At 45.5% G+C, this 25,245-nt stretch overlaps 3 protein-coding genes across 6 annotated transcripts in view; 1 reads left to right on the forward strand and 2 right to left on the reverse strand.

Annotated features, from left to right (window-relative positions):
* Positions 1-11,945, reverse strand: part of ubr2 (ubiquitin protein ligase E3 component n-recognin 2) — a gene marked incomplete at its 5' end in the record, with an annotated part of 24,554 nt that extends 12,609 nt beyond the window's left edge. For 3 of the 4 annotated variants that reach the window (XR_014592962.1, XM_083897701.1, XM_083897700.1), the window contains 17 exons: positions 1,146-1,211; positions 1,380-1,490; positions 1,579-1,824; positions 2,348-2,476; positions 2,625-2,724; positions 2,808-2,971; positions 3,368-3,466; positions 4,783-4,871; positions 4,971-5,078; positions 5,164-5,284; positions 5,381-5,443; positions 5,554-5,692; positions 6,584-6,714; positions 6,809-6,922; positions 8,062-8,146; positions 9,978-10,249; positions 11,862-11,945. Coding sequence is in view for 3 of the 4 variants with exons in the window: in XM_083897701.1 (XP_083753827.1) it covers positions 1,146-1,211; positions 1,380-1,490; positions 1,579-1,824; positions 2,348-2,476; positions 2,625-2,724; positions 2,808-2,971; positions 3,368-3,466; positions 4,783-4,871; positions 4,971-5,078; positions 5,164-5,284; positions 5,381-5,443; positions 5,554-5,692; positions 6,584-6,714; positions 6,809-6,922; positions 8,062-8,146; positions 9,978-10,249; positions 11,862-11,945 (2,121 nt within the window). The remainder of the gene's footprint in view (positions 1-1,145; positions 1,212-1,379; positions 1,491-1,578; positions 1,825-2,347; positions 2,477-2,624; positions 2,725-2,807; positions 2,972-3,367; positions 3,467-4,782; positions 4,872-4,970; positions 5,079-5,163; positions 5,285-5,380; positions 5,444-5,553; positions 5,693-6,583; positions 6,715-6,808; positions 6,923-8,061; positions 8,147-9,977; positions 10,250-11,861) is intronic. The other variant, XM_083897702.1, reaches the window with a different exon arrangement.
* A 393-nt stretch (positions 11,946-12,338) lies between these two features.
* Positions 12,339-16,230, reverse strand: prkn (parkin RBR E3 ubiquitin protein ligase). The gene is made up of 11 exons (XM_083897962.1): positions 16,200-16,230; positions 15,219-15,382; positions 14,942-15,140; positions 14,598-14,713; positions 14,411-14,494; positions 14,196-14,311; positions 13,964-14,100; positions 13,360-13,421; positions 13,050-13,280; positions 12,856-12,973; positions 12,339-12,781 (listed from the first exon to the last, which is right to left on the reverse strand). Exons 1-11 carry the CDS (start codon positions 16,207-16,209, stop codon positions 12,678-12,680), a joined length of 1,341 nt encoding a protein of 446 aa, XP_083754088.1. The 5' UTR covers positions 16,210-16,230; the 3' UTR covers positions 12,339-12,677.
* Positions 16,231-21,980: 5,750 nt separating this feature from the next.
* LOC310933916 (voltage-gated potassium channel regulatory subunit KCNG3-like) lies at positions 21,981-23,291 on the forward strand (the record flags this gene model as incomplete). Its single annotated transcript, XM_083897486.1, has 2 exons — positions 21,981-22,555; positions 22,646-23,291. The coding sequence occupies 2 exons, from the start codon at positions 21,981-21,983 to the stop codon at positions 23,289-23,291; spliced, it is 1,221 nt and encodes a 406-aa protein (XP_083753612.1).
* Positions 23,292-25,245: the final 1,954 nt, after the last annotated feature.

The raw sequence follows: 25,245 nt of genomic DNA on the forward strand, positions 1-25,245 counted from the left end.
AATTTTGGACCAAAAATTTGGGGTCCAATTTTTTTCTCAAATTTTGGACGACATAGTTTAGTATGACGGTTTTGTCAAATTTTGGGTCCAATTTTTTGTCAAATTTTGGACCAATTTTTTTTTTCAAATTTTTTTAAATTTTTGGACGACATAGTGTAGTATGACGTTTTTGTCCAATTTTGGACCAAATTTTTTTTTTCAACTTTTGGACCAATTTTTTTTTTTCAAATTTTGGATGACATAGTATGGTATGACGTTTTTGTCAAATTTTGGACCAAAAATTTGGGGTCCAATTTTTTTCTCAAATTTTGGACGACAGTTTAGTATGACGTTTTTGTCAAATTTTGGGTCCAATTTTTTTGTCAAATTTTGGACCAATTTTTTTTTTCAATTTTTGGACCAATTTTTGGACGACATAGTATAGTATGACGTTTTTGTCCAATTTTGGACCAATTTTTTTTTTTCAACTTTTGGACCAAATTTTTTTTTCAACTTTTGGACCAAATTTTTTTTTTCAACTTTTGGACGACATAGTATGGTATGACGTTTTTGTCAAATTATGGACCAAAAATTTGGGGTCCAATTTTTTTCTCAAATTTTGGACGACATAGTTTAGTATGACGTTTTTGTCAAATTGTGGGTCCAATTTTTTTGTCAAATTTTGGACCAATTATTTTTTTCAAATTTTTTTCCTGTGCTGAGCTACAGTATGACGTTTTTGTCCAATTTTGGACCAAATTTTTTTTTCAACTTTTGGACCAAATTTCTTTTTTCAAATTTTGGACGACATAGTATAGTATGACGTTTTTGTCCAATTTTGGGTCCAATTTTTTTTTCAACTTTTGGACCAATTTTTTTTTTTCTAAATTTTTTTCAACTTTTGGATGACATAGTATGGTATGACGTTTTTGTCAAATTTTGGACCAAAAATTAAAAAAAAAAAATAAATAATTGAAAAAGTTTTCCAGCCCTTTTTGCTCTGGGGCTCCACCTGCAGACATTTTATGGTACTGCAACCAGTAGTTCTTTGTAGATGTCATTCATGAAGTAGATATTTGTAATTGTGTTGATTTATAAAGTGGAAATGCTGGTCCTCACTTTGTCAGCAAGTACAAGAATGTGTGTGTGTGTGTGTGTGTGTTGACCTGCAGCATGTTGATGTCTTTGTCGAACATCTCCACTCTGCACTTCACATTGTGGTAATAATAGATCTGAAACAAAGATAATGTTACCATTAAACATGAAGTTATCTGGATAACCAGAGTTAAACCTAAAGTTTAAACCTGAAATTAATGCAATAACCAGAGTTAAACCTAAAGAGTCCAGAGTCAAACTTGAAGTTATCTAGATAACCAATCATAATTCAGGTTTGGACTCACCTGGTTGATGAGGGAGAAGCCGTTCCTCCTCCACATCCCAGCATGCACCTGGGCACAGAGCACCAGGCAGCGGAGGGGGAGCTCAATCAGGAGGGGGGGGCTGAGTTCACCCTGAGGACACACACACACACACAGTGATCAGAGTGCATGTATAGATTGATCGGCGATCAGAGTTGCATGTATTGATCAGGTCACCCACCAGGGGGAGCTGCTCAGGGACACGTGAGGCCACCTCAGTCCTGCTCAGAAGAACATGCAGACCTGCCAGCAGTCTGCAGACGGGCAGGTGTATGGACACCTTCTCCTGAGACACCTGGTACCTGAACGTCTCCACACAGTGTCCGGCCAGACTCAAGCTGATTGGCTGCTCGCCGTCAGGGAGGCCACTGTGACACTGACTGAGCGCGCTCAGACACCTCCTGTAAGCCTCGATCAACACATGCTCCTGAAACACACAGTGTCACATTTTCAAGTCTAGCATAGCATAATAGCATCTTGTAGCACTATAAAATATCTGCACAACACTGTGTGGCATTGAGCCCATTAAGTAGCTAGCAAAGTATAACCCGGAAGATGGAATATATTTAAAGGCCACCAGAGGGCAATACTCATTCTAGACTCTAGCGCAGAGTAGCATTGTGTTCTGTCGGGAAGCATAATGTAGCCCTGTGTAGCCTAGCTTAGATACATGTAGCGCCAAGTAGCATAGTGTAGCATAGCACTGATTTGTGTAGCGCTGAGTAACAAAGCACAGATTAATGTAGTGCCAAGTAGCATAGTGTAGCATAGCACTGATTTGTGTAGCGCTGAGTAGCATAGTGTAGTGTAGTACATATTCATGTAGCACTTAGAAGTGTTGTGCTCTGTAGAGTAGCATCATGCAGCACTGTGTAGCTTTGTGTAGCAAACTATGGATTCTGACTAGCTAGTAGCCTAGCCTAGCATTATGTAGCTCAGCACAGGCTTACATCAGTGCAGCACCACTCCTGGATCATGGAGATGATGGGAGTGAGTTTCATCTGCAGTGTGAACGCCGCCTCCCACTCAGGCTCCATCTCTATGTGCTGTCCCACCTGTCTCACCACCGGGTCCATACCCTGAAGAGACAGACAGACATGTCCACAGGTCAGAGACAGACAGACAGACAGACAGACAGACAGACAGACAGACAGACAGACAGACAGACAGACAGACAGACAGACAGGTCCAGGTGACCCTCTGGTTCTCCATGTCTCTCCAGTTTACCTGCATACACTTGAGCAGCTCCAGAAAAGCATCCAGACCTTCTAGGAACTTCAGTCTGAGCTGATTGGTCCATTCAGAGGGACGACTGATCAGGACGTACCTGTCCACACGTCAGAAACCAGTCAGTATCCACAAGAATATACATAAAATAAATGAGTGAGTGAGTGAGTGAGTGATTCTTACTTCAGGTCTCCGATGAGGCTCTGGACTCGTCCGAACTTGAAGGCCTGCTGCGCCGTGTAGCGGTCGAACTGGAACCGTCCCTGAAGGTCTCTGTGACGGAGGTGGTCCACAAACGTCCTGATGATGGTGCTCATGAGGTTCTGCTCCACCATCAACATCCGCGCCTACACACACACACACACACACACACACACACACACACACACACGTGGGATCAGCACAACAGGAAGTGTACTCGATGACCGATCAGCTGACAATGATTCCAACAGTGTGAATGTGGGGACACCTGCAGCTCTGATGACATCACCTGCAGCCGTGATGACATCATCACCTCTCACCTCACTCTCAGTGTGACCTCACTCACCAGTGACGGGACGGTGAACATTTGCACGGACAGGTCAGTGATGGAGAACTCACGGTCGTGGTCGTCCGTCACATAGTCGCTCTGCAGTCGTTCATAGTTCTACCAGCAGGGGGAGAGAGAGAGGGCAAGACAGAGACAGAGAGAGAGAGAGGGAGAGAGGTGTGTGTGGTGAGGAAGGGGCGGAGCCTGTACTCACCATGGTCGGGACAGTGAAGAGCTGAACGGACAGTGACGTCACTGACACCACTCGCTCGTGGTCGTCCTCCATAAAATCTGTCTGGAGGCGTCTGTAGTTCTAAAGAGGTTAGAGGTCAGAGGTCACTGCTGCCGTGCTGACCCCACGCGCCACCCCACGCCCACACACCAATCGCATCTAAACTCCCAGCATGCACCGGGATAACTATTGTCATTAGGCTGAGGGTTGGGCTCCATTTTGTGTGTTTGTGTCGCGTAGAAAACTATCAGGTTCATGTTAGCTCACTATCAGGTTATGGTTAGCTCACTATCCAGTTATGGTTAGCTCACTATCAGGTAAATGTTAGCTCAATATCAAGTTAACATTAGCTCACTCTCAGGTTAATGTTAGCTCGCTATCAGGCTAATGTAAGCTCGCTATCAGGTTAATGTTAGCTCAATATCAGGTTATCATTAGCTCACTATCAGGTTATGGTAAGCTCACTATCAGGTTAATGTTAGCTCACTCTCAGGTTAACGTTAGCTCACTATCAGATTCAAGTTAGCTTAGTATAAGTTTAACGTGAGCTCACTAACAGGTTAACATTAGCTCACTATCAGGTTAACATTAGCTCACTATCAGATTTATGTTAGCTCAATATCAAGTTAACATTAGCTCACTCTCAGGTTAATGTTAGCTCGCTATCAGGCTAATGTTAGCTCGCTATCAGGTTAATGTTAGCTCAATATCAGGTTATCATTAGCTCACTATCAGGTTATGGTAAGCTCACTATCCAGTTATGGTTAGCTTGCTATCCAGTTATGGTTTGCTCACTATCAGGTAAATGTTAGCTCGCTATCAGGTTAATGTTAGCTCAGTATCAGGTTAATGTTAGCTCGCTATCAGGTTAATGTTAGCTCAATATCAGGTTAACATTAGCTCACTATCAGGTTCATGTTAGCCCACTATCAGGTTATGGTAAGCTCACTATCCGGTTATGGTTAGCTTGCTATCAGGTTAATTTTAGCTCAATATCAGGTTAACATTAGCTCACTATCAGGTTAACGTTAGCTCACTATCAGGTTAACGTTAGCTCACTATCAGGTTAACGTTAGCTCGCTATCAGGTTAATGTTAGCTCACTATAAGGTTCAGAGGTCATTGCTGCCGTGCTGACCCCACGCGCCACCCCTCGCCCACGCACCAATCCTATCTTAACTCCCAGCATGCACCAGGATAGCTATCGTCATTAGGCCGAGGGTTGGGCTCCGTTTTGTGCGTTTGTGTTTTGCGTAGAAAACTAACGTCACCTGTGACGACTCCGCCCGCGTTGAGGAGGAGGAGGAGGAGGAGCTATGAAGTCATGGGAAACAACGCGACTGATACCAAACTGAGTGGAGGGGCGGAGCCAGAAGTGTCAACAATCAGGTGAGTTACCTTGGCAAACTGAATGGCAAAGATCTTCTTGTACTCGAGGTCCATGAGGAGGCTGTTCATGAGCAGCTGGTGGTAGATGTTCCTGGCTCCTGGACACAAACGTGGTGTTTCACAGGTGTGTACAGGTGTGTACAGGTGTGTGTGTGTGTACAGGTGTGTGTGTACAGGTGTGTGTGTGTGTACGTTACCTTTCCACATCTTGGAGTCGTTGAGCATCAGTCTGTCGACCAGGGACGAGTTCTCTCCTTCAGGACCCTGTTGAAGTCCAACCTGACAGAGAACTCTCCTGAGACCATCTACAAAAGAAACACGATGAAGAGCAACACACACACACACAGAGACAGAGACAGAGGCATGATGGGTAATGGAGTCCAGACCTACCAGAGTACTGAATGATCTGACCCAGCCAGGTGAGCGTCTTCAGAGCGAAACACTGGTGAGCGACCACAGACGAGTGCATCACCTGAACACGGAGCGGCTTTGACTGGCGGCCGGTGTTCCTCTGAGGGGGCGGGGCCAATGATAAAGTAAGAGGCGTAATTAATAAGACGTTTCACCGACTCAGTGAACATGTGACAACACGCGACATGACACTCACCACGATGATGGACTTGGCCTGTTCACAGAACTGAAAGTCTCCATAACGAACTGACTTCCTGCCCTGAACACACACACACACACACACACTCACAGGTCAGTGTGATCAATGATCGATTGTTTGATTGATTGATTGATTGATTGATTGATTGATTGACAGATGAAGACACCGACCTCTCTGTCCACAGTCGTGGCAAAGCTCACAGCCTCCTTCTGGCTGCAGTTGACGGCTTTCTGCAGCGTGTAGATCACCTGCTCATATGTGTGGACTTCATCGTTAAACAGCATGCAGTAGTAGGTGTCTGCTCTGTCCCTGCACACACACACACACACGGTAACTGATCTATCCTCTTTAGGTTATCAGGAAATTAGCTCAGTGTTAGCTCACTATCAGGTTCATGTTAGCTCACTATCAGGTTCACGTTAGCTCACTATCAGGTTATGGTTAGCTCACTATCAGGTTATGGTTAGCTCACTATCAGGTTAACGTTAGCTCACTATCAGATTCAAGTTAGCTTAGTATAAGTTTAACGTGAGCTCACTATCAGGTTAACATTAGCTCACTATCAGGTTAACATTAGCTCACTATCAGGTTAACATTAGCTCACTATCAGATTAATGTTAGCTCACTATCAGGTTCAATTTAGCTTACTATAAGTTTAGCGTTAGCTGACTATCAGGTTCATGTTAGCTCACTATCAGGTTATGGTAGGCTCACTATCAGGTTAATGTTAGCTCACCATCAGGTTCAATTTAGCTTACTATAAGTTTAGCGTTAGCTCACTATCAGGTTCAAGTATCTTACTATAAGTTTAACGTTAGCTCATTATCAGGTTCATGTTAGCTCACTATCAGGTTAATGTTAGCTCACTATCCGGTTCAATTAAGCTTACTATAAGTTTAGCGTTAGCTCACTATCAGGTTCAAGTACATTACTATAAGTTTAACCTTAGCTCATTATCAGGATCATGTTAGCTCACTATCAGGTTCAAGTTAGCTAACTATAAGTTTAACGTTCGCTCACTATCAGGTTAACGTTAGCTTACTATCAGGTTAATGTTAGCTCACTATCAGGTTCAAGTTAGCTAACTATAAGTGTAACGTTAGCTCACTATCAGTTTATGGTTAGCTTACTCACACACACTTTGTGTCTGATCAGTGTGCTTGTGTGAGATTGTGAAAACAAAAAAGTGTTAATTCGTACGGTGGTTCGAGTCCCGCGGGCAGCTCGTCCTCCTGGTTCCAGGTCAGAAGGTCGACAGCGTACCTCAGCATGATGGAGAAGATGCTGAAACCACGGGAGACCATGTCAGCTGGAAGCTGAGCGACCGGGTCCTGAGAGACAGACAGACAGATGGTGAGACAGGCACACACACACACACACACACACACACACACACACACACAGATGGACAGACAGCTGTCTCACCTCCTCAGTGTCTCTGCTGGTGTCTGTAGGTGTGTGTTTCTGACAGTAAGGACCTTTCTTCCAGGCCTCAGAGTCTCCACAGTCACAGAAACCTCCACCGCCTGAAGTGGTCATCTGAAAACACACACACACACACATTTTACCGTCATGTAACACTGTAACGTGTAATCGTTGAATCTGTTTGATGTGTACGACGTCAGAACACGATCATCAGTGTTTGTCAAACCTGGAAACGAGGAAGTTCTCAAACGTCTTTAAACCAAAATGATGTCTTTGTTTTATGGAGCAAAGAAAACAGGAAATATTCACATTCAAGAAGCTGAAAAACTGGTTTTAATTATTTGAAAACACAAACCCATATATATACATACATACATACATATATATATGTTTATATATGTATGTATGTATATATATATATTTACAAACTTCAGTTTCCTGTTGTTAAAGTCTGTCTAACAGTGAAGATAAAGACGTGAACGTGTTCTTAAGATATCGTAGACTTAAACGGACGTAGCCTGATAGTAAGCTAACCTTAACCTGATAGTGAGCTAACGTTGTACTATTAGTGAGCTAACGTTAACCTGATAGTGAGCTAACGTTAAACTGATAGTGAGCTAACGTTGTACTATTAGTGAGCTAACGTTAACCTGATAGTGAGCTAACCATAACCTGATAGTGAGCTAACGCTGACCTGATAGTGAGCTAACCATATCCTGATAGTGAGCTAATGTTAACCTGATAGTGAGCTAACATAAACCTGGAACTGAGCTAACGTTAACCTGATAGTGAGCTAACCATAATCTGATAGTGAGCTAATGTTAACCTGATATTGAGCCAATGTTAACCTGATATTGAGCTAACATTAACCTGATAGTGAGCTAACATTAACCTGTTAGTGATATATATATAAACATATACATATATATATATACATATACGTATATATACATATACGTATATATATATATATATACACACACACACACACATATATGTATATGTATATGTATATACATGCACACATATATACACATATATGTGTGCATGTGTGTGTAGCGTCACGTGTAGCAGACAGTCAACTCTTAGTGTCAGCCACAGACTCGTAACTGTGCATGCAGCTTGTTGAACTTTGACCTCTGACATCACATCCTAAACAGTGTGGGTCACATGGTTACTGTGTGTGTGTGTGTGTGTGTGTGTGTGTGTGTGTGTGTGTGTGTGTGTGTGTATGTGTGTGTGTGCGTACGTACACTCACCCTGTATCGGTGGTCTTTGTGGACACTGCCCAGGAAACACTGCATGCACAGTACACATGTGGGATCAGCGGCACACTCCCTGAACACACACACACACAGAGAAAATGAGTTAAATCACCATGGTAACTGCTGCGGACGTTTCACTTAACGCTGCGTTCTATTTACGTCGTTAAACGATAAGATTAAGATATTATCACGATATACAAGTCAAGATATATACGATGTTTTAATCATGATACAATGTTTAAGTGACGAGACGATATTATCACGATATTTAAGTCAAAACATGATATTATCACGATATTTAAGTCACAACATGATATTATCACGATATTTAAGTCATGATACGATGTTTAAGTCACAATAACATTAAGATATCACAATATTTAAGTCAAGATATATACGATGTTTAAGTCACGACACGATATCAAGATATTTAAGTCACGATATACAATGTTTGAGTCACGATAAGATTAAGATATTATCACGATATTCAGGTCACGATGCGACATCATCACAATATTGCAAAACATCATCGTCAAAACATTTAAATGAAATAAAGATATCATCGATGCTTTCATCTAATACTAATACTAAGAAGAAAGAGAAGAATCCTGAATCTGGATCCAGATCACCACCAAAACCCAATCTGATCAAAAACTACATCCTGAGGAAAATGTCAATCCTTTACTTTTAAAGTTCAGCTGAGAAGAGAAACAAATATACAACAAACAAACAAACACACAAACAAGGTCAAAGCAGAACCTTCTGGACTCAATGATTCGATTCTCTTTAGGTTATCAGGAAATTAGCTCAGTGTTAGCTCACTATCAGGTGAAGGTTAGCTCACTATTCATGTTAGCTCACTATTCATGTTAGCTCACTATCAGGTTCATGTAAGCTTACTATCCGGTTGAGATTAGCTCACTATCCGGTTAAGGTTAGCTCACTGTCAGGTTCAGGTTAGCTTACTGTCAGGTTAACGTTAGCTCAATAGCAGGTTAAGGTTAGCTCACTATCAGGTTAATGTTACCTCAATATCAGGTTAACACTAGCTCACTATCAAGTTAACGTTAGCACAATATCAGGTTAACGCTAGCTCACTGTCAGGTTAATGTTAGCTTACTGTCAGGTTAATGTGAGCTCAATATCAGGTTAACGTTAGCTCAATATCAGGTTAACGTTAGCTTACTATCAGGTTAACATTAGCTCAGTACCAGGTTTATGTTATTTAACTGTCAGGTTAACAACAGACAGGTGTAGCTAACAGACAGACAGACAGGTGTAGCTAACAGACAGACAGACAGGTGTAGCTAACAGACAGAAAGGTGTAGCTCACAGACAGAAAGGTGTAGCTAACAGACAGACAGGTGTAGCTCACAGACAGACAGGTGTAGCTAACAGACAGAAAGGTGTAGCTCACAGACAGACAGGTGTAGCTCACAGACAGACAGACAGGTGTAGCTAACAGACAGACAGGTGTAGCTAACAGACAGACAGACAGACAGGTGTAGCTAACAGACAGACAGGTGTAGCTAACAGACAGAAAGGTGTAGCTCACAGACAGATAGGTGTAGCTAACAGACAGACAGGTGTAGCTCACAGACAGACAGGTGTAGCTAACAGACAGACAGGTGTAGCTAACAGACAGAAAGGTGTAGCTCACAGACAGATAGGTGTAGCTCACAGACAGATAGGTGTAGCTAACAGACAGACAGGTGTAGCTCACAGACAGACAGGTGTAGCTCACAGACAGACAGGTGTAGCTCACAGACAGACAGGTGTAGCTAACAGACAGAAAGGTGTAGCTCACAGACAGACAGGTGTAGCTCACAGACAGACAGGTGTAGCTCACAGACAGACAGGTGTAGCTCACAGACAGACAGGTGTAGCTAGGTGGGCGTGGTTACCTGCAGGAGTAGGTGGGCTCTCCCACCTTGAACACGTGTCCACACAGTGGGGACGGCTGGTTGTTCTCCTGGAGACGAGCCAATCCGGCGGCAGGCTCCTCCCCCAGGAGCAGCCATTCCAGAGGAGCCAGGAGCAGCAGCTGACAGGCTAGCTCCTCCCTCTGCTCCTCCCTGCTGTTCACCCCCGTCGGACCGAGGCAAAGGATCTTGGGAACATAAACGGCGAGGTGTCGGAAGACGTCCTGCTGCAGGTCGACCGCCGTTAGCCAGCGCTGAGGACAAGAGACAACTTTATAAACAACAACAACACAATATATGGATATTATATCTATTTATGGAGACTTGAGATTTATCGTCATATTTATCGTCAATGTCATTGTTTGTTGTAACACAAAGAAATAAAGGTTTTATCTGAAATGAAAAGGTAATGCGTGTATTTTTAAGATCATGTAATGCAGACTATAAACAGTAGATTATATGTATTTATAGTGTATTTACAGTACATTAACAGTGTATTTATAGTGTATTTACAGTACATTAACAGTGTATTTACAGTGTATTTATTTAACAGCTTTACGTCCACGTGTCCCCTGTATCAGGAGGACATATGTCTCTACTCGTCTCTGTGGTAAATAATTTATTTTGAAGCACAAAAGATGCTAAAAAATAACCGACATCAACCATCTGTCTCTGTGACGCCTGTAGACTTTTACTGAGACCCTGTCTCTCTGTCTCTGAGGACCCGTCTCTCTGTCTTCATGTCTCTGTGGACCCTGTCTCTCTGTCTCTAAAGACCCTGTCTTCATGTCTTACTGGACCTGTCTCTCTGTCTCTTTGGACCCTGTCTTCATGTCTCTGTGGACCCTGTCTCTCTGTCTCTGAGGACCTGTCTCTCTGTCTCTGAAGACCTGTCTCTCTGTCTTCATGTCTCTGCCTTCATGTCTCTGTGGACCCTGTCTCTCTGTCTCTTTGGACCCTGTCTTCATGTCTCTGTGGACCCTGTCTCTCTGTCTCTGAGGACCTGTCTCTCTGTCTCTGAAGACCTGTCTCTCTGTCTTCATGTCTCTGCCTTCATGTCTCTGTGGACCCTGTCTCTCTGTCTCTAAAGACCCTGTCTTCATGTCTTAGTGGACCTGTCTCTCTGTCTCTGAGGACCCTGTCTCTCTGTCTTCGCGTCTCTGAGGTCCTGTCTTCATGTCTCTGAGGACCCTGTCTCTCTGTCTCTGAGGACCTGTCTCTCTGTCTCTGTGGACCCTGTCTCTCTGTCTCTGTGGACCCTGTCTCTCTGTCTCTGAGGACCTGTCTCTCTGTCTCTGTGGACCCTGTCTCTCTGTCTCTGAGGACCCTGTCTTCATGTCTCTATCTGTCTCTGAGAACTCTGTCTTCATGTCTCTGAGGACCGTCTCTCTGTCTCTGAGGACCCTGTCTCTCTGTCTCTGAGGACCCTGTCTTCATGTCTCTATCTGTCTCTGAGAACTCTGTCTCTCTGTCTCTGAGGACCCTGTCTCTCTGTCTCTGAGGACCCTGTCATCATGTCTCTGAGGACCTGTCTCACCGTCTCTGTTGACCCTGTCTCTGTCTTCATGTCTCTCTGTCTGTCTCCGCACTGCTCGGTTGTTGACGCCCAGTGTCCCGCGGCTCGCACGGTGTAAACACAGGGTTTTAACCCGGGGAGGAGGCCTGACAGGCGGACAGGTGTCTCTGTCAGCCTCGCTCTGACACATCACTAACCCGCCGCTAGCCTAACATTAGCATTAGCATTAGCATATTGGCTCGGCACAGCCCCGCGGATTGACCTCTAAGTAGCGCAGGTGCCGGGGCTCAGAGTGACGCAGTGGCCGCTCAGGAGCCTCGGCGGGGCGGACACACTCAGCAGCCTCTTACCGCAGCGGTGTCTTTGGCGGAGAAGTTGAGAAATTCCGAACATGGAGCGGACGCTGGCTCCATATCTGGTTCGGCCGCCGCCATCTTTCCTCCCAACACGAAAATACAGGTCTGTGGCTGCTGCAAGAAGAACCGGAACCGGAAATGATGAACAGCTGGGGGGGGGGGGGGGGGTTTTGTAAACAACAATCATCTATTACAGTTTATCTTTTCGCTACGGAAGACGATAAGGGCCAGATGTGGAAGAATTGGAAACATAACAATATTAATAAAAAAATAATGTTTAATTAAAAGAAGTATATGTATATATTATATAGATATAAATACTATATATATATATAGTATATATATATATATTTTTTTTTTAAAGAATGGTTTCTCTGTTACAAACAACAAAAAACAAGGGAATCAATAAATGATAGACTTTATTCATATTTCATTTATTTTGACATTCAAGCACATTACTCTTGATGCTTTTCTATTCCAATCAAATAATACACACATTTATGAATAATAAATAAATACATGTTTTATTTTACCTGGTAAAACACCAAACATCCACACTGTAATGTCAGGTGTTTAGTGTGTAGTGTCCTCTAGTGGCCAAACCATGAACTTAAACGCAACAACAACAAAGCACAGATTCTACAATCAATATGATCACTATTAATCCCTGATTCTTCCGTAAAGTAAAAACAACATGAGCTGTTCAATTAAACAGCTTTTTTTCCCATGATCCTTTGCAGCAGAGCCAGGATATATGTGCACACAGGTGTCTCCGTCTGTCCTCAGCGTCTCTGTCTGTCCTCAGCGTCTCTATCCAAACCAGTGTTGTCCCAGACACTCTGTGTTCCAGGCGACTCCACAGATCCAGCACCACTCAGCTCTGCACAGAGGACACTGCATGTGCATGCAGCCGCCTGCAGGGGGAGACACAGTTCACGTGACCGTCCACAGAACTGATGCGTCATCAGTGAGTGAGTGAGTGGTTTACCGTTGCGCTCCACAGGGACTGAACACTGGGGGCAGCGTTTGGTCGACTCCCGGATGAAGAGCAGCGACGCTCGGTCCCACCTCCCGCGAAGACACGCCCCCTCGTCTACCACGAAGCCCTGGAAATGAGAGGTGGTCAGTGGGGGGGGGGGGGGGGCAGCGAAGACTCTCACCATGTGACCTCGTGAAACGTACCTGCGAGGCGTCGCCCGTGGGCGGGGCAGTTTGAGTCTGACACGCCCCCTGGTGGTAGTCCCCCCTGCAGTCTCTGCAGAAGACGAAGCCGCAGCCGGTGCGTGTGTCACACTCCACCCTCCTGCTGTCGTCAGCAGGGACAAGCCCCGCCCCACAGCCGGGTGATGGACACATCAGCCCTCCAATCGTCAGCAGGCACTCCTCAGCGCCGTACTGTAGGTACCGCCCATACTGAGCGAGTAAGAGAGGGGGAGGGGGTGAAAGCGTCTCTGTGTGTCAGGTGCATTGTGGGTTAAAATTAAACACTTACCTGTTCGTTGCCCAAAACTCTGAAGTGATGAATTTCTTTAATGAGAGAGTCCGAGCAGCCAGCTACACACACACACACACACACACACATTAATAAACTCACTAGGGTGGTTGGTGTAGCTAATATGTGATTAGCATGGTTGGTGTAGCTAACATGTGATTAGCTTGGTCAGGAGTAGCTAACATGTGATTAGCATGGTTGGTGTAGCTAACATGTTATTAGCATAGTCAGGTGTAGCTAACATGTGATTAGCATGGTCAGGTGTAGCTAACATGTGATTAGCATGGTTGAGTGTAGCTTTCATGTGATTAGCATGGTCAAGTGTAGCTAACATGTGATTAGCATGGTCAGGTGTGGCTCACATGTGTTTAGCATGGTTAGTATAGCTAACATATGATTAGCATGGTCAGGTTTAGATAACATATGTTAAGCATGGTCAGGTGTGGCTAATGTGATTAGCATGGTTGGTGTAGCGAACATGTGATTAGCATGGTTGATGTAGCTAACATGTGATTAGCATGGTCGGGTGTAGATAGCATGTGATTAGCATGGTCAGGAGTAGCTAACGTGTGATGAGCACGGTCAGGTGTAGCTAACAGCTAACCAGCGCAGGGCAGAGAGTATCCGATGTCGCGGTGATGAACAAATCGTCGCTCGTTCAGTCGAGTCTCACAGTAACGTCGGAAACAGTCGAGACAGATCACGTGACGCTCGGGACACTGGGACACCAGGACCACGTCCCTGAGACACGGAGACATTATATTATATTCAAATGTGATCAATGTGTGTGTGTGTGTGTGTGTGTGTGTGTGCATGTGTGTGTGTGTGTGCATTACATGATGTCAGTGCAAGCGATGCAGGGCACGTGTCTGGTGTTGGTCATGATGAGGTCAAGGGCCACAGAGGGGTCATCGTCTGAGGTCGGATGAGACGCACACTTCATGAAGAACTCCTGTACGCACACGCACACACACACACAGCAGTCAAATGTTACAAACTCTGTCAACAGGAAGTAAACATCAACAGTAAACAAAGAGCCGTGTTCTCTCACAGCTTCGTTGCCATGACAACCGTCTGATTGACACTCGCCACGGATGCGAGCAGGAAGGAGGACGTCGTCCCAGCAGGACGGATCCTGACACACAGAGACATCATCATCATCATCATCATCACAGTATAAATACGTCAGTATTTACTGTGTTTGCAGTATTAGTACGGTGTCGTGTACTTGTACTCACTCTGCTCAGTGTGATCGTCGTCTCTTTACATCGTCTGCAGCGAACTCTGAGTTTTCCTGGTTCCACTGAGCTGCAGCTCTTACAGTACACAAAGAAAGTACTGCAGGTACGCACACCTGTACACACAAGTACACACAGTCAGTACTGACACAAAGAAGTACACACAGTCAGTACACAGAGAAAGTACTACAGGTATGCACACCTGTACACACACCTGTACACACAAGTACACACAGTCAGTACACAAAGAAAGTACTACAGGTATGCACACCTGTACACACACCTGTACACAAGTACACACAGTCAGTACACAGAGAAAGTACTGCAGGTGCACACACTCTGACCTTTTTGACCTGCAGCCTGTGTCTCCTCTCCTGTCTCCTCCTCCCTCGTCTCCTCCTCTCTTGTGGGGGGGGGGAGGCGGGAGAAGCTGAGGTCCACTCTGGTCAGACTCTTGGCCTCCTGCAGGGGGCGCTGCTGAGAGGAGGAGGCTGAAGAAGGCAGGATGACATGGATGGTGCTCTGGTCAGGGAGGTCACAACCCTGAGAGGAAGAGAGAATCGTTTACCGGTGTTGTTTCTCCTCTGTGCACTCACTATGACCTCTGACCTCTGACCTCACCTGCAGCGTGACCTCCGACCTCAGCTCCCTCCCGGCAAACAGAACCCGCAGCGCGTCCGGTCGGACGCCGTGACGACTCGCCACCGCGTCCTTCAGCTCGGCCACGCTCGCCTCCTCCTGCAGCTCCATCGCCACGGCAGGGCCCAGGTCAAAGCGCACAAAGACTGAGGTCAGAGGTCAGAGGTCAGAGGTCAGGAGAACCACAGCAGAACCACAGTCAAAACAACAGGAATAGAAACGAAGCAGATCACAATAAAACACAGTGGAATACAATAAAGACAAAATAGGTTCTACTGCCTCTAAAAGGTTAGAGGCAGTAGAAAATACCAGTAGAACGACACTGAAACTACAGTAGAACCATAGGAGAACAACAGAACCACAGTAAAGTGGAGCAGAACTACAGGAGAACTACAGAAGAACTACAGTAGAACCACAGAAGAACCACAGAGAACAACATTAGAACTACAGCAGAACCACAGTAAAGTGAAGCAGAACTACAGAAGAACTCCAGCAGAACCACAGAAGCACTTCATTAGAACCACAGTAGAACCACAGAACCACAGTAGAACTTCAGTAGAACCACAGTAGAACAACCGAAGAACCACAGTAGAACCACAGTAGAACTTCAGTAGAACCACAGTAGAAATTCAGTAGAACCACAGCAGAACCACAGTAAAGTGGAGCAGAACTACAGCAGAACCACAGAAGAACCACAGTAGAATAACAGTAGAACTACAGTAGAACCACAGAAGTATCACAGTAGAACTACAGTAGAATCACAGTAGAACCACAGTAGAACTACAATAGAACTACAGTAGAACATCAGTAGAACCACAGTAGAACCTTAGTAGAACAACAACAGCAGAACTACAATAGAACCACAGTAGAACTAGAGTAGAACCACAGTAGAACCTCAGTAGAACCTCAGTAGAACCTCAGTAGAACCACAGCAGAACCACAGTAAAGTAGAGCAGAACTCACCGATCACCATGTTTCGTCCTTCAGTGTCCGTGTGTTGACGGTCTGTGAGCCGCGGTGCACTCTGGGTACTGTAGTCTCTGTAGAGCGCACTCATGTTTGTTGCTCGACAAAAAAGCAGTCGCGGGGGGATGACGTCACGGTGCTGCACCGGAAGTGGATATTTTTTATGAATTTAAATAAACTTGTTTTTTTTTTCTTCTTCTTTGTGTGTGTGTGTGCGTGAGTGTGAGTGTGTGTGGGGTTTTTCCGTGTCGGATTATTCGAGTCCCGGTTTGAGTCCAGATGACGGACGGTCCAGAAAACTGTGTCCTGCTGCAGCGGACTCACGGCGGCACCGGCACCGGGACCGGGACCGGGATAGGGACCGGACCGACGGTGAGAGGAAGCGGGTTTTACAGCGTCTGTACAGAGACAATACAAACATGAATAATGTATTTTCTGTTTCTGTGTGAAAGATGACTTTATCATCGACGTAAACACGAGTATTTACAGAGTATTTACAGAGTATTTACAGAGTATTTGCAGAGTATTTGCCGGGAAATACCCGACTGTGTTTGTTTACATTCACTAACGAATGTCTCGCGCTTCTGACTTTGATCTGCGCCTTTCATTTATGTTCTGAGGGAGGAAATTAGCCGAAGAAGTACAAAATAAAAGTACATATATGTGGATTTATATACTTTATACTTGATATATATATATAAAATGTAAGGGGATAGCAGCAAAATGATTGGCTAAATGTAAATATTTATGTATGCATACTACTATGTATGCATTGTATATATATACATATATGTATATATTTACGTGTGTATAAATATACATGAGTGTGTATATATGTATTTATGTATATATATGTGCATGTATACATTTATATACATACACTATACATATATGTATATAAAATAGCCCTACACCATAAGTGCGTGTGTATATTTACGTGTACATATATAAATATATTTGTATTCCTGCATATCGGATTTTTTAAAAACGTAATTATACTTAATTAAAAAAAATAAAAAATAAATTATACTATGCTAAATTCGTACACCCATACATATACATGTATATATGTGTATAATGTGTACATCAATACATATGTATATATGTGTATAATGTACTTTTACACATGTATATATGTGTATAATGTACTTTGTACATATATACACATGTATACATGTGTATAATGTACATATACACAAGTATAAACGTGTATAATGTACATATACACATGTACATACGTGTATTATGTACATTTACACAAATACATACATATACACAAATATATACGTGTATAATGTACATATACACAAGTATATACATGTATACTGTACATATACACATGTACATACGTGTATAATGTACATATACACAAGTTTATACATGTAATGTATATATACACATGTATATACGTGTATAATGTACATTTACACATATAATGTACATATGAATATATGTGTATAATGTGTATATATACACAATTAATACATGTATACTGTGCATATACACATGTACATACGTGTATAATGTACATATACACAAGTATATATGTGTATAATGTACATATACACAAGTATATATGTGTATAAAGTACATATACACAAGTATAAAATACATATACACAAGTAGAGTGTACATATACACAAGTATATATGTGTAAAGTGTACATATACACAAGTATAGTGTACATATACACAAGTATAGTGTATATATACACAAGTATACACATGTACAGGTGTGCAGTGTGAATGTAAACAGTATTGTAACCTCTGTGTTCAGGTGGTGAAGGTGGAGTCATGTGACTCAGGAGCTCTGATGTCATCACACGTCGCCGAGCTCCACTTCCTGCGGTCGAGGGTCCGAGAGCTGGAGAGAGAGCGAGCCGAGCTGTCAGCCGACAACCAGAGACTGAAGAGCATGCTGGTCCACGGTGAGTCACGTGACCACGGCCGGCCAATCGCAGAGCAGAGCAGCCGAACACGTCACCTCCTCTTCCTGTTCTTATCTCCCAGAAATCCCTGCGCTGCTGTCCACCATGTGGCAGACCTTAGGTCAGATCAACAGTCACCACCCCGTCTCCGCGGCAACGGGCGGCAGCGACGCTTACCCTGCGTATCAACACCACTCTGCAGCCAATCAGGACGAGTTCAGCCCTCAGGCGCAGGTGCAGCAGCTGCAGGAGGAGCTGAGCGGCGAACTGTCGTGGGACGAGGAGGAGGAGCCTGGAGGAGCCCACGTGGGCGTGGCCAGTCACATGGGCGAGGAGGCGCCGCTCTGCAGCCAGACGGACATGGAGGAGCTGAGGAGGAGCTGCTCCGAGAGCCAGTGCACGGCCGGAGACGTACCTGGACAGGTGAGGAGGACGCTCTGTGACATCATCGCTCTGTGACATCATCACTCTGTGACATCATCGCTCTGTGACATCATCACTCTGTGACATCATCACTCTGTGACATCATCACTCTGACCTCTGTGACATCATCACTCTGACCTCTGTGACATCATCACTCTGACCTCTGATGACATCATCTCTCTGTCCTGTCCAGGTGAGTCAGGTGGAGGTGTATCCGGGCTCCGGCGTCCTCTGCGATCTACGCTCGTGGCAGGCGGCCAATCAGGCGCAGTCTCCCACCGCCATGGCTCGGACGCTGCTGCTGGGTGTGTTTGATATGAACACGCTGATGAACAGTAACCTGAGAGGTGGGCGGAGTCGCCGGCCCGCCTTCCACCCACAGAGGAGCGCGCTCGATCCGCACAAGATCAACGCCATATTCAGTAAGTGGACGCAGTGACAGACGCAGTACAGACAGTGACAGACACAGTGACAGACGCAGCACAGACAGTGACAGACGCAGTACAGACACAGTGACAGACGCAGTGACAGACGCAGTACAGACACAGTACAGACAGTGACAGACGCAGTACAGACACAATGACAGACGCCGTACAGACGCAGTGACAGACGCAGTACAGACACAATGACAGACGCAGTACAGACACAGTGACAGACACAGTGACAGACACAGTACAGACAGTGACAGACACAATGACAGATGCCGTACAGACACAGTGACAGACGCAGTACAGACACAGTGACAGACGCAGTACAGACGCAGTACAGACAGTGACAGACGCAGTACAGACACAGTGACAGACGCAATACAGACGCAGTGACAGACGCAGTACTTACAGTGACTGACGCAGTACAGACAGTGACAGACGCAGTACAGACACAGTGACAGACGCAGTACAGACACAGTGACAGAGGCAGTACAGACACAGTGACAGAGGCAGTACAGACAGTGACAGATGCAGTACAGACACAGTGACAGGCGCAGTACAGACACAGTGACAGGCACTGTACAGACACAGTAACAGGCACTGTACAGACAGTGACAGACAGACGCAGTACAGACAGTGACAGACGCAGTACAGACACAGTGAGATACGCAATACAGACACAGGGACAGACGCAGTACAGACACATTGACAGACGCAGTACAGACACAGTGAGAGGCGCAGTACAGACACAGTACAGACAGTGACAGACGCAGTATATACACAGTACAGACAGTGACAGACGCAGTACAGACACAGTGACAGATGCAGTACAGACGCAGTACAGACTGTCACTTTAATCTGCTGTCTCTCTGATTGTCTCTCTCTCTCTCCTCCGCAGACGCCATCTTGGCTCGGTTTCCTCTCGCTAAGAAAGGAGTTATCGGCTCCGGCATCAACTCAAAACTCTCTGAGATCCGTTTCCGCTCTCGTCGAGCCAATAGAGACGCCCACTTCCTGTGACGCGCTGCGGCACGACCACACCTACCTCACTGACCACCACACGGATCGTCCAATGAGAGCACGGCAGCATGGAGCTGCCGGGCCAATGAGAGAGCAGCCTGTGTTTATGTGCAGACTCAGCTCTGACAGCTGTCACTCACTCAGCTGCTCTGTTGTCGTGGTAACAGCAGCTGCTGGACATACTGTGGTGTTTTTTTGTGTTGTGTCAGACATGTTGTTTGTTGTTGTTTGTTTGTTCTGTAAATAAAGTTACGATGATGTGAGAATGTAAAGATCTGATCCTTTTGATTAAAAACATACATACATGGCTAACTAGCTTAGGTAGATACCTAGTTAGACAACTAGGTATCTTAGCTAGTTAGCTATCTATATAAGATAGTTAGCTTAAATGGATGCCTAGTTGGCAATCTAGCTTATATAGATATATTTTTTAGAACTAGCTTAGATACATATATCATTGCTAACTAGATAGTTAGTTGCTAACTAGCTTAGATACATATATAGTTACTAACTAGCTTAGATAGGTACATAGTTGTGAACTAGCTTACATAGCTACATAGTTGCGAACTAGCTTAGATAGCTACATAATTGCTAACTAGCTTAGATAGCACATAATTGCTAACTAGCTGTGATAGATATCTAGATAGACAACTATGTATCCACGCTAGTTAGCTATCTATCTAAGATAGCTTAGATGGGTACCAAGTTGGATAACTCACTTAGATATATCATTACTAAATAGCTTAGACACATATATCATTGTTGTTGCTAACTAGATAGTTAGTTGCTAACTAGTTTAGATAAAAATATCGTTGCTAACTAGCTTGTATAGCTACATAGTTGCTAACTAACGTAGATAGTTGTGTGTGTCGTAGCTGCTAACCTGTGGTGTTAGCGTCGTAGCAGATGTTCATGAATGTGACGATGAATGAATGAATGAATGAAGCATCATGGAGCTGCTGACACTTGAACATGAAGAGGAAACATTTTCATTTTTAAATATTTAAATCTATTATTTTTTATATTAAATCTTCTTTATTCACTGTTGTTAAATTTTCTGTTGATTTAAACTGATTATTTTTTTAAAGCCTTCAGTTGCATAAGATTTAAAAAAAAAAGAATAATAATCGATGTAGTGAAGGACAGAGGTGAACCAGCAGAGGGCGCTGTTTGACTGGTTTTCACCTGAAATTAACATAAAGTGAAGAAAAAGAATCACAGAGGAGGAGGAAGAGGAGAAGAGAGGAAGAGAAGAGAAGAGAAGAAGAGAAGAGAAGAAGAAGAAGCTGCTCTTCACTCTGATCTGATTCACGTCGACTGATTTCAGTGTGAAGACGATGATCTGACGCTTTAATGGTGAGTTTTAAAGTGTCTGTGTGTTTGTGAGTGTGAGTGTGAGCGTGCGTGTGTGTGTGTGCGTGTGTGTGTGTGTGTCTGAGCTTCACTGTCGTTTCTTTTATTTCTTCAGTTCTCGATGAGACGATGAGTCTCAAATGAAGACAAAACCTCTCTGATCTGCAGACGTTGAAACGACATTTCACAGAAACTGATTCAACAATTACGAACAAAAGATCGTCAACGGAAACAATCTACGACGTCTGCGGCTCTACGAAAAAAAGAAACCTGACGGAATAGAACAGTTGTTCTGGAGCTCATGTTCGGGATCAGAGTTTGACTGAAAAGAAGACGAAGTTCGGGATCAGTTAAGTCGAAGTTCGGGATCAGTTTTTGACTTTAAAGAAGACGAAGTTTGGGATCAGTGTAGCGAAAGTTCGGGATCAGTGTAGCGAAAGTTCAGGATCAGCGTTTGACTTAAAAGAAGACGAAGTTCAGGATCAGTTAAGTCGAAGTTCGGGATCAGTTTTTGACTAAAAAGAAGACGAAGTTTGGGATCAGTGTAGCGAAAGTTCGGGATCAGTTTAGAAGAAGTTCGGGATCAGTTTAGATGAAGTTCGGGATCAGTTTCTGACTGACGTGAAGATGAAGTTCGCTAACACCTGCTGCACGCTGAACGTCGGCGGCCGCAGGTTTTCGCTCTCGTCGGAGACGATGAAGCGCCTCCCGCTCAGTCGCCTCAGTCGCCTTCACCGCTGCGTGTCGGAGAGCGAACTCCTGGAACTCTGCGACGACTACGACCGCGACAGCAACGAGTTTTTCTTCGACCGGCACTCGGAGGCGTTCAGCTTCATCATGCTCTACCTGCAGCACGGGAAGCTTCGCTTCGTGCCGCACATGTGCGAGCTGTCCTTCTACAACGAGATGCTGTACTGGGGCCTGGAGAGCGCCGACCTGCAGCCGTGCTGCCAGCGCCGCCTCGACGACCGCATGTCCGACTGCTTCGTCCACTTCTTCCCGGAGGAGGCGCCGCGGAGCGCCGACGAGCCCCGGAGCCTTTGGCTGGAGAGGATGAGGAGAACGTTCGAGGAACCCACGTCGTCTGTGGCGGCGCAGATCCTCGCCTCGGTGTCGGTGCTCTTTGTGGTGGTTTCCATGGTGATGCTGTGCGCCAGCACCTTACCGGACTGGATGTCTGCGGAGACCCTGGACCAGCACAGGTAAGACATCAGTTCATGCCTTGCATCTTATTGGCTCATTGGTTACTTGCTTTGTTGTGATTGGTCCTGGGTTCCCTGTCTCTCCCGCAGGGTCATCGAAGCTGTCTGCATCGGTTGGTTCACGGCCGAGTGCATCGTCCGTTTCCTCGTGTCTCGCAATAAGTGTGAGTTCGTCTGTCGCCCTCTGAACATTATCGACCTGTTGGTGATCGCGCCGTACTACGTGTCCGTTACCGTGACGTCCCTGACGGGGGAAAACTCCCAGCTGCAGCGCGCCGGCGTCACGCTGCGAGTCTTGCGCATCATGCGGATCTTCTGGGTGATCAAGCTGGCGCGTCACTTCCTGGGCCTGCAGACGCTCGGCCTGACGCTGCGGCGCTGCTACCGCGAGATGGTGATGCTGCTGGTCTTCATCTGCGTCGCCATGGCGATATTCAGCGCGCTCGCCCAGCTGCTGGAGCACGGACTGGACCTGGAGAATGGAAACCAGGACTACGCCAGCATTCCCGCCGCCTGCTGGTGGGTCATCATCTCCATGACGACGGTGGGCTACGGCGACATGTATCCCGTGACGGTGGCCGGACGTGTGTTGGGCGGCCTCTGCGTGGTCAGTGGCATCGTGTTGCTCGCGCTGCCCATCACCTTCATCTACCACAGCTTCGTCCAGTGTTACCACGAGCTCAAGGTGCGTTCTGAGCGCTGTAGTCACACCCTGTCCGCCGACTTCATCAACTGACCGCAATCCGCCGACTTCATCAACTGACCGCAGTCCTTCAACACTGTCAACCGACCGCAGTCCTTAAACTCGACCAACCGACCGCAGTCCTTAAACTCTGTCAACCGACCGCAGTCCTTAAACTCTGTCAACCGACCGCAGTCCTTCAACTCTACCAACCGACCGCAGTCCTTCAACTCTATCAACCGACCGCAGTCCATCAACTCTACCAACCGACCACAGTCCTTCAACTCTACCAACCGACCGCAGTCCATCAACTCTACCAACCGACCACAGTCCTTCAACTCCGTCAACCGACAACAGTCCTTCAACTCTGTCAACCGACCGCAGTCCTTCAACTCTACCAACCGACCACAGTCCTTCAACTCTATCAACCGACCGCAGTCCATCAACTCTACCAACCGACCACAGTCCTTCAACTCTATCAACCGACCGCAGTCCATCAACTCTACCAACCGACCACAGTCCTTCAACTCCGTCAACCGACAACAGTCCTTCAACTCTGTCAACCGACCGCAGTCCTTCAACTCCGTCAACCGACCGCAGTCCTTCAACTCCGCCAACCGACCACAGTCCTTCAACTCTACCAACCGACCACAGTCCTTCAACTCTGTCAACCGACCGCAGTCCTTCAACTCCGTCAACCGACAACAGTCCTTCAACTCTGTCAACCGACCGCAGTCCTTCAACTCCGTCAACCGACAACAGTCCTTCAACTCTGTCAACCGACCACAGTCCTTCAACTCCGTCAACCGACAACAGTCCTTCAACTCCGTCAACCGACAACAGTCCTTCAACTCTACCAACCGACAACAGTCCTTCAACTCCGTCAACCGACAACAGTCCTTCAACTCCGTCAACCGACAACAGTCCTTCAACTCTACCAACCGACCGCAGTCCATCAACTCTACCAACCGACCACAGTCCTTCAACTCTGTCAACCGACCGCAGTCCTTCAACTCCGTCAACCGACAACAGTCCTTCAACTCTGTCAACCGACCGCAGTCCTTCAACTCCGTCAACCGACAACAGTCCTTCAACTCTGTCAACCGACCGCAGTCCTTCAACTCCGTCAACCGACAACAGTCCTTCAACTCCGTCAACCGACAACAGTCCTTCAACTCTACCAACCGACAACAGTCCTTCAACCCTACTAACGACCGCGGGTCATCTTAGCTTTTAGAAACTAATCATCACAATCATCACAATAATCTACACTATATTACACCATGACTTCTTGTGTGTGTGTGTGTGTGAACCAGTGAGTTCATTGTGTCATCAGGCTGAAGTTTTTATGACCCCGCCCCCTCACCTCCCCCCTCCCCTCCTGGTGTAAATGGACACCTCCGGTTTCTACGGCAACGACAGACTTAGCAGGAAATGGAAGTGTGGGAACATTTGTTTTGTTAGAGCGTCGAAGGACGAGCTGGAGTGACAATGACACACACACACACACACACACACACACACACACACACACACACACACACACACACAGACACACAAAAACACACACAGAGATACATGTATAAATGTTATAAACATGTTGTGTGTGTAGATATATGTAAATACATGAATAGATAAATGTTAACTGAAAAAAAATGTGTATGATGTTATTATGTTAATGAGGGCGGAGCTTCCTGTGTGTGTGTGTGTGTGTGTGTGTGTGTGTGTGTGTGTGTGTGTTAATGAATCCTGAACCTCTCCATGATCCGTCTCATATTGCTGGATTATGGAGGATTATCTGTTCTCAACTGCACACACACACACACACACACACACACACACACAGACACACACACACACACACACACACACACACACACACACGTCTGTTGTGTGTGTGTGTGTGTTTGCTGCTGACTTCTTTTTTAATGACTTCAGTTTTATTAGTTTTCAAATGTACACAGAACAAAAACCCCAAGCGACACACACACAGACACACACACACACA

This window comes from Microchirus variegatus (assembly GCF_963457635.1).
Source record: "Microchirus variegatus genome assembly, chromosome: 11".
Taxonomy (NCBI): Eukaryota; Metazoa; Chordata; class Actinopteri; order Pleuronectiformes; family Soleidae; genus Microchirus; species Microchirus variegatus.

What these genes read in the sequence shown, in the direction of transcription:
- prkn (XM_083897962.1), bottom strand. An exon ending in GTTGTCATGGCAACGAAGCT is followed by an intron (nt 14,312 to 14,410) that starts GTGAGAGAACAC and finishes GTGTGCGTACAG; the next exon opens with GAGTTCTTCATGAAGTGTGC. An exon ending in ATCGCTTGCACTGACATCAT is followed by an intron (nt 14,101 to 14,195) that starts GTAATGCACACA and finishes TCCGTGTCTCAG; the next exon opens with GGACGTGGTCCTGGTGTCCC.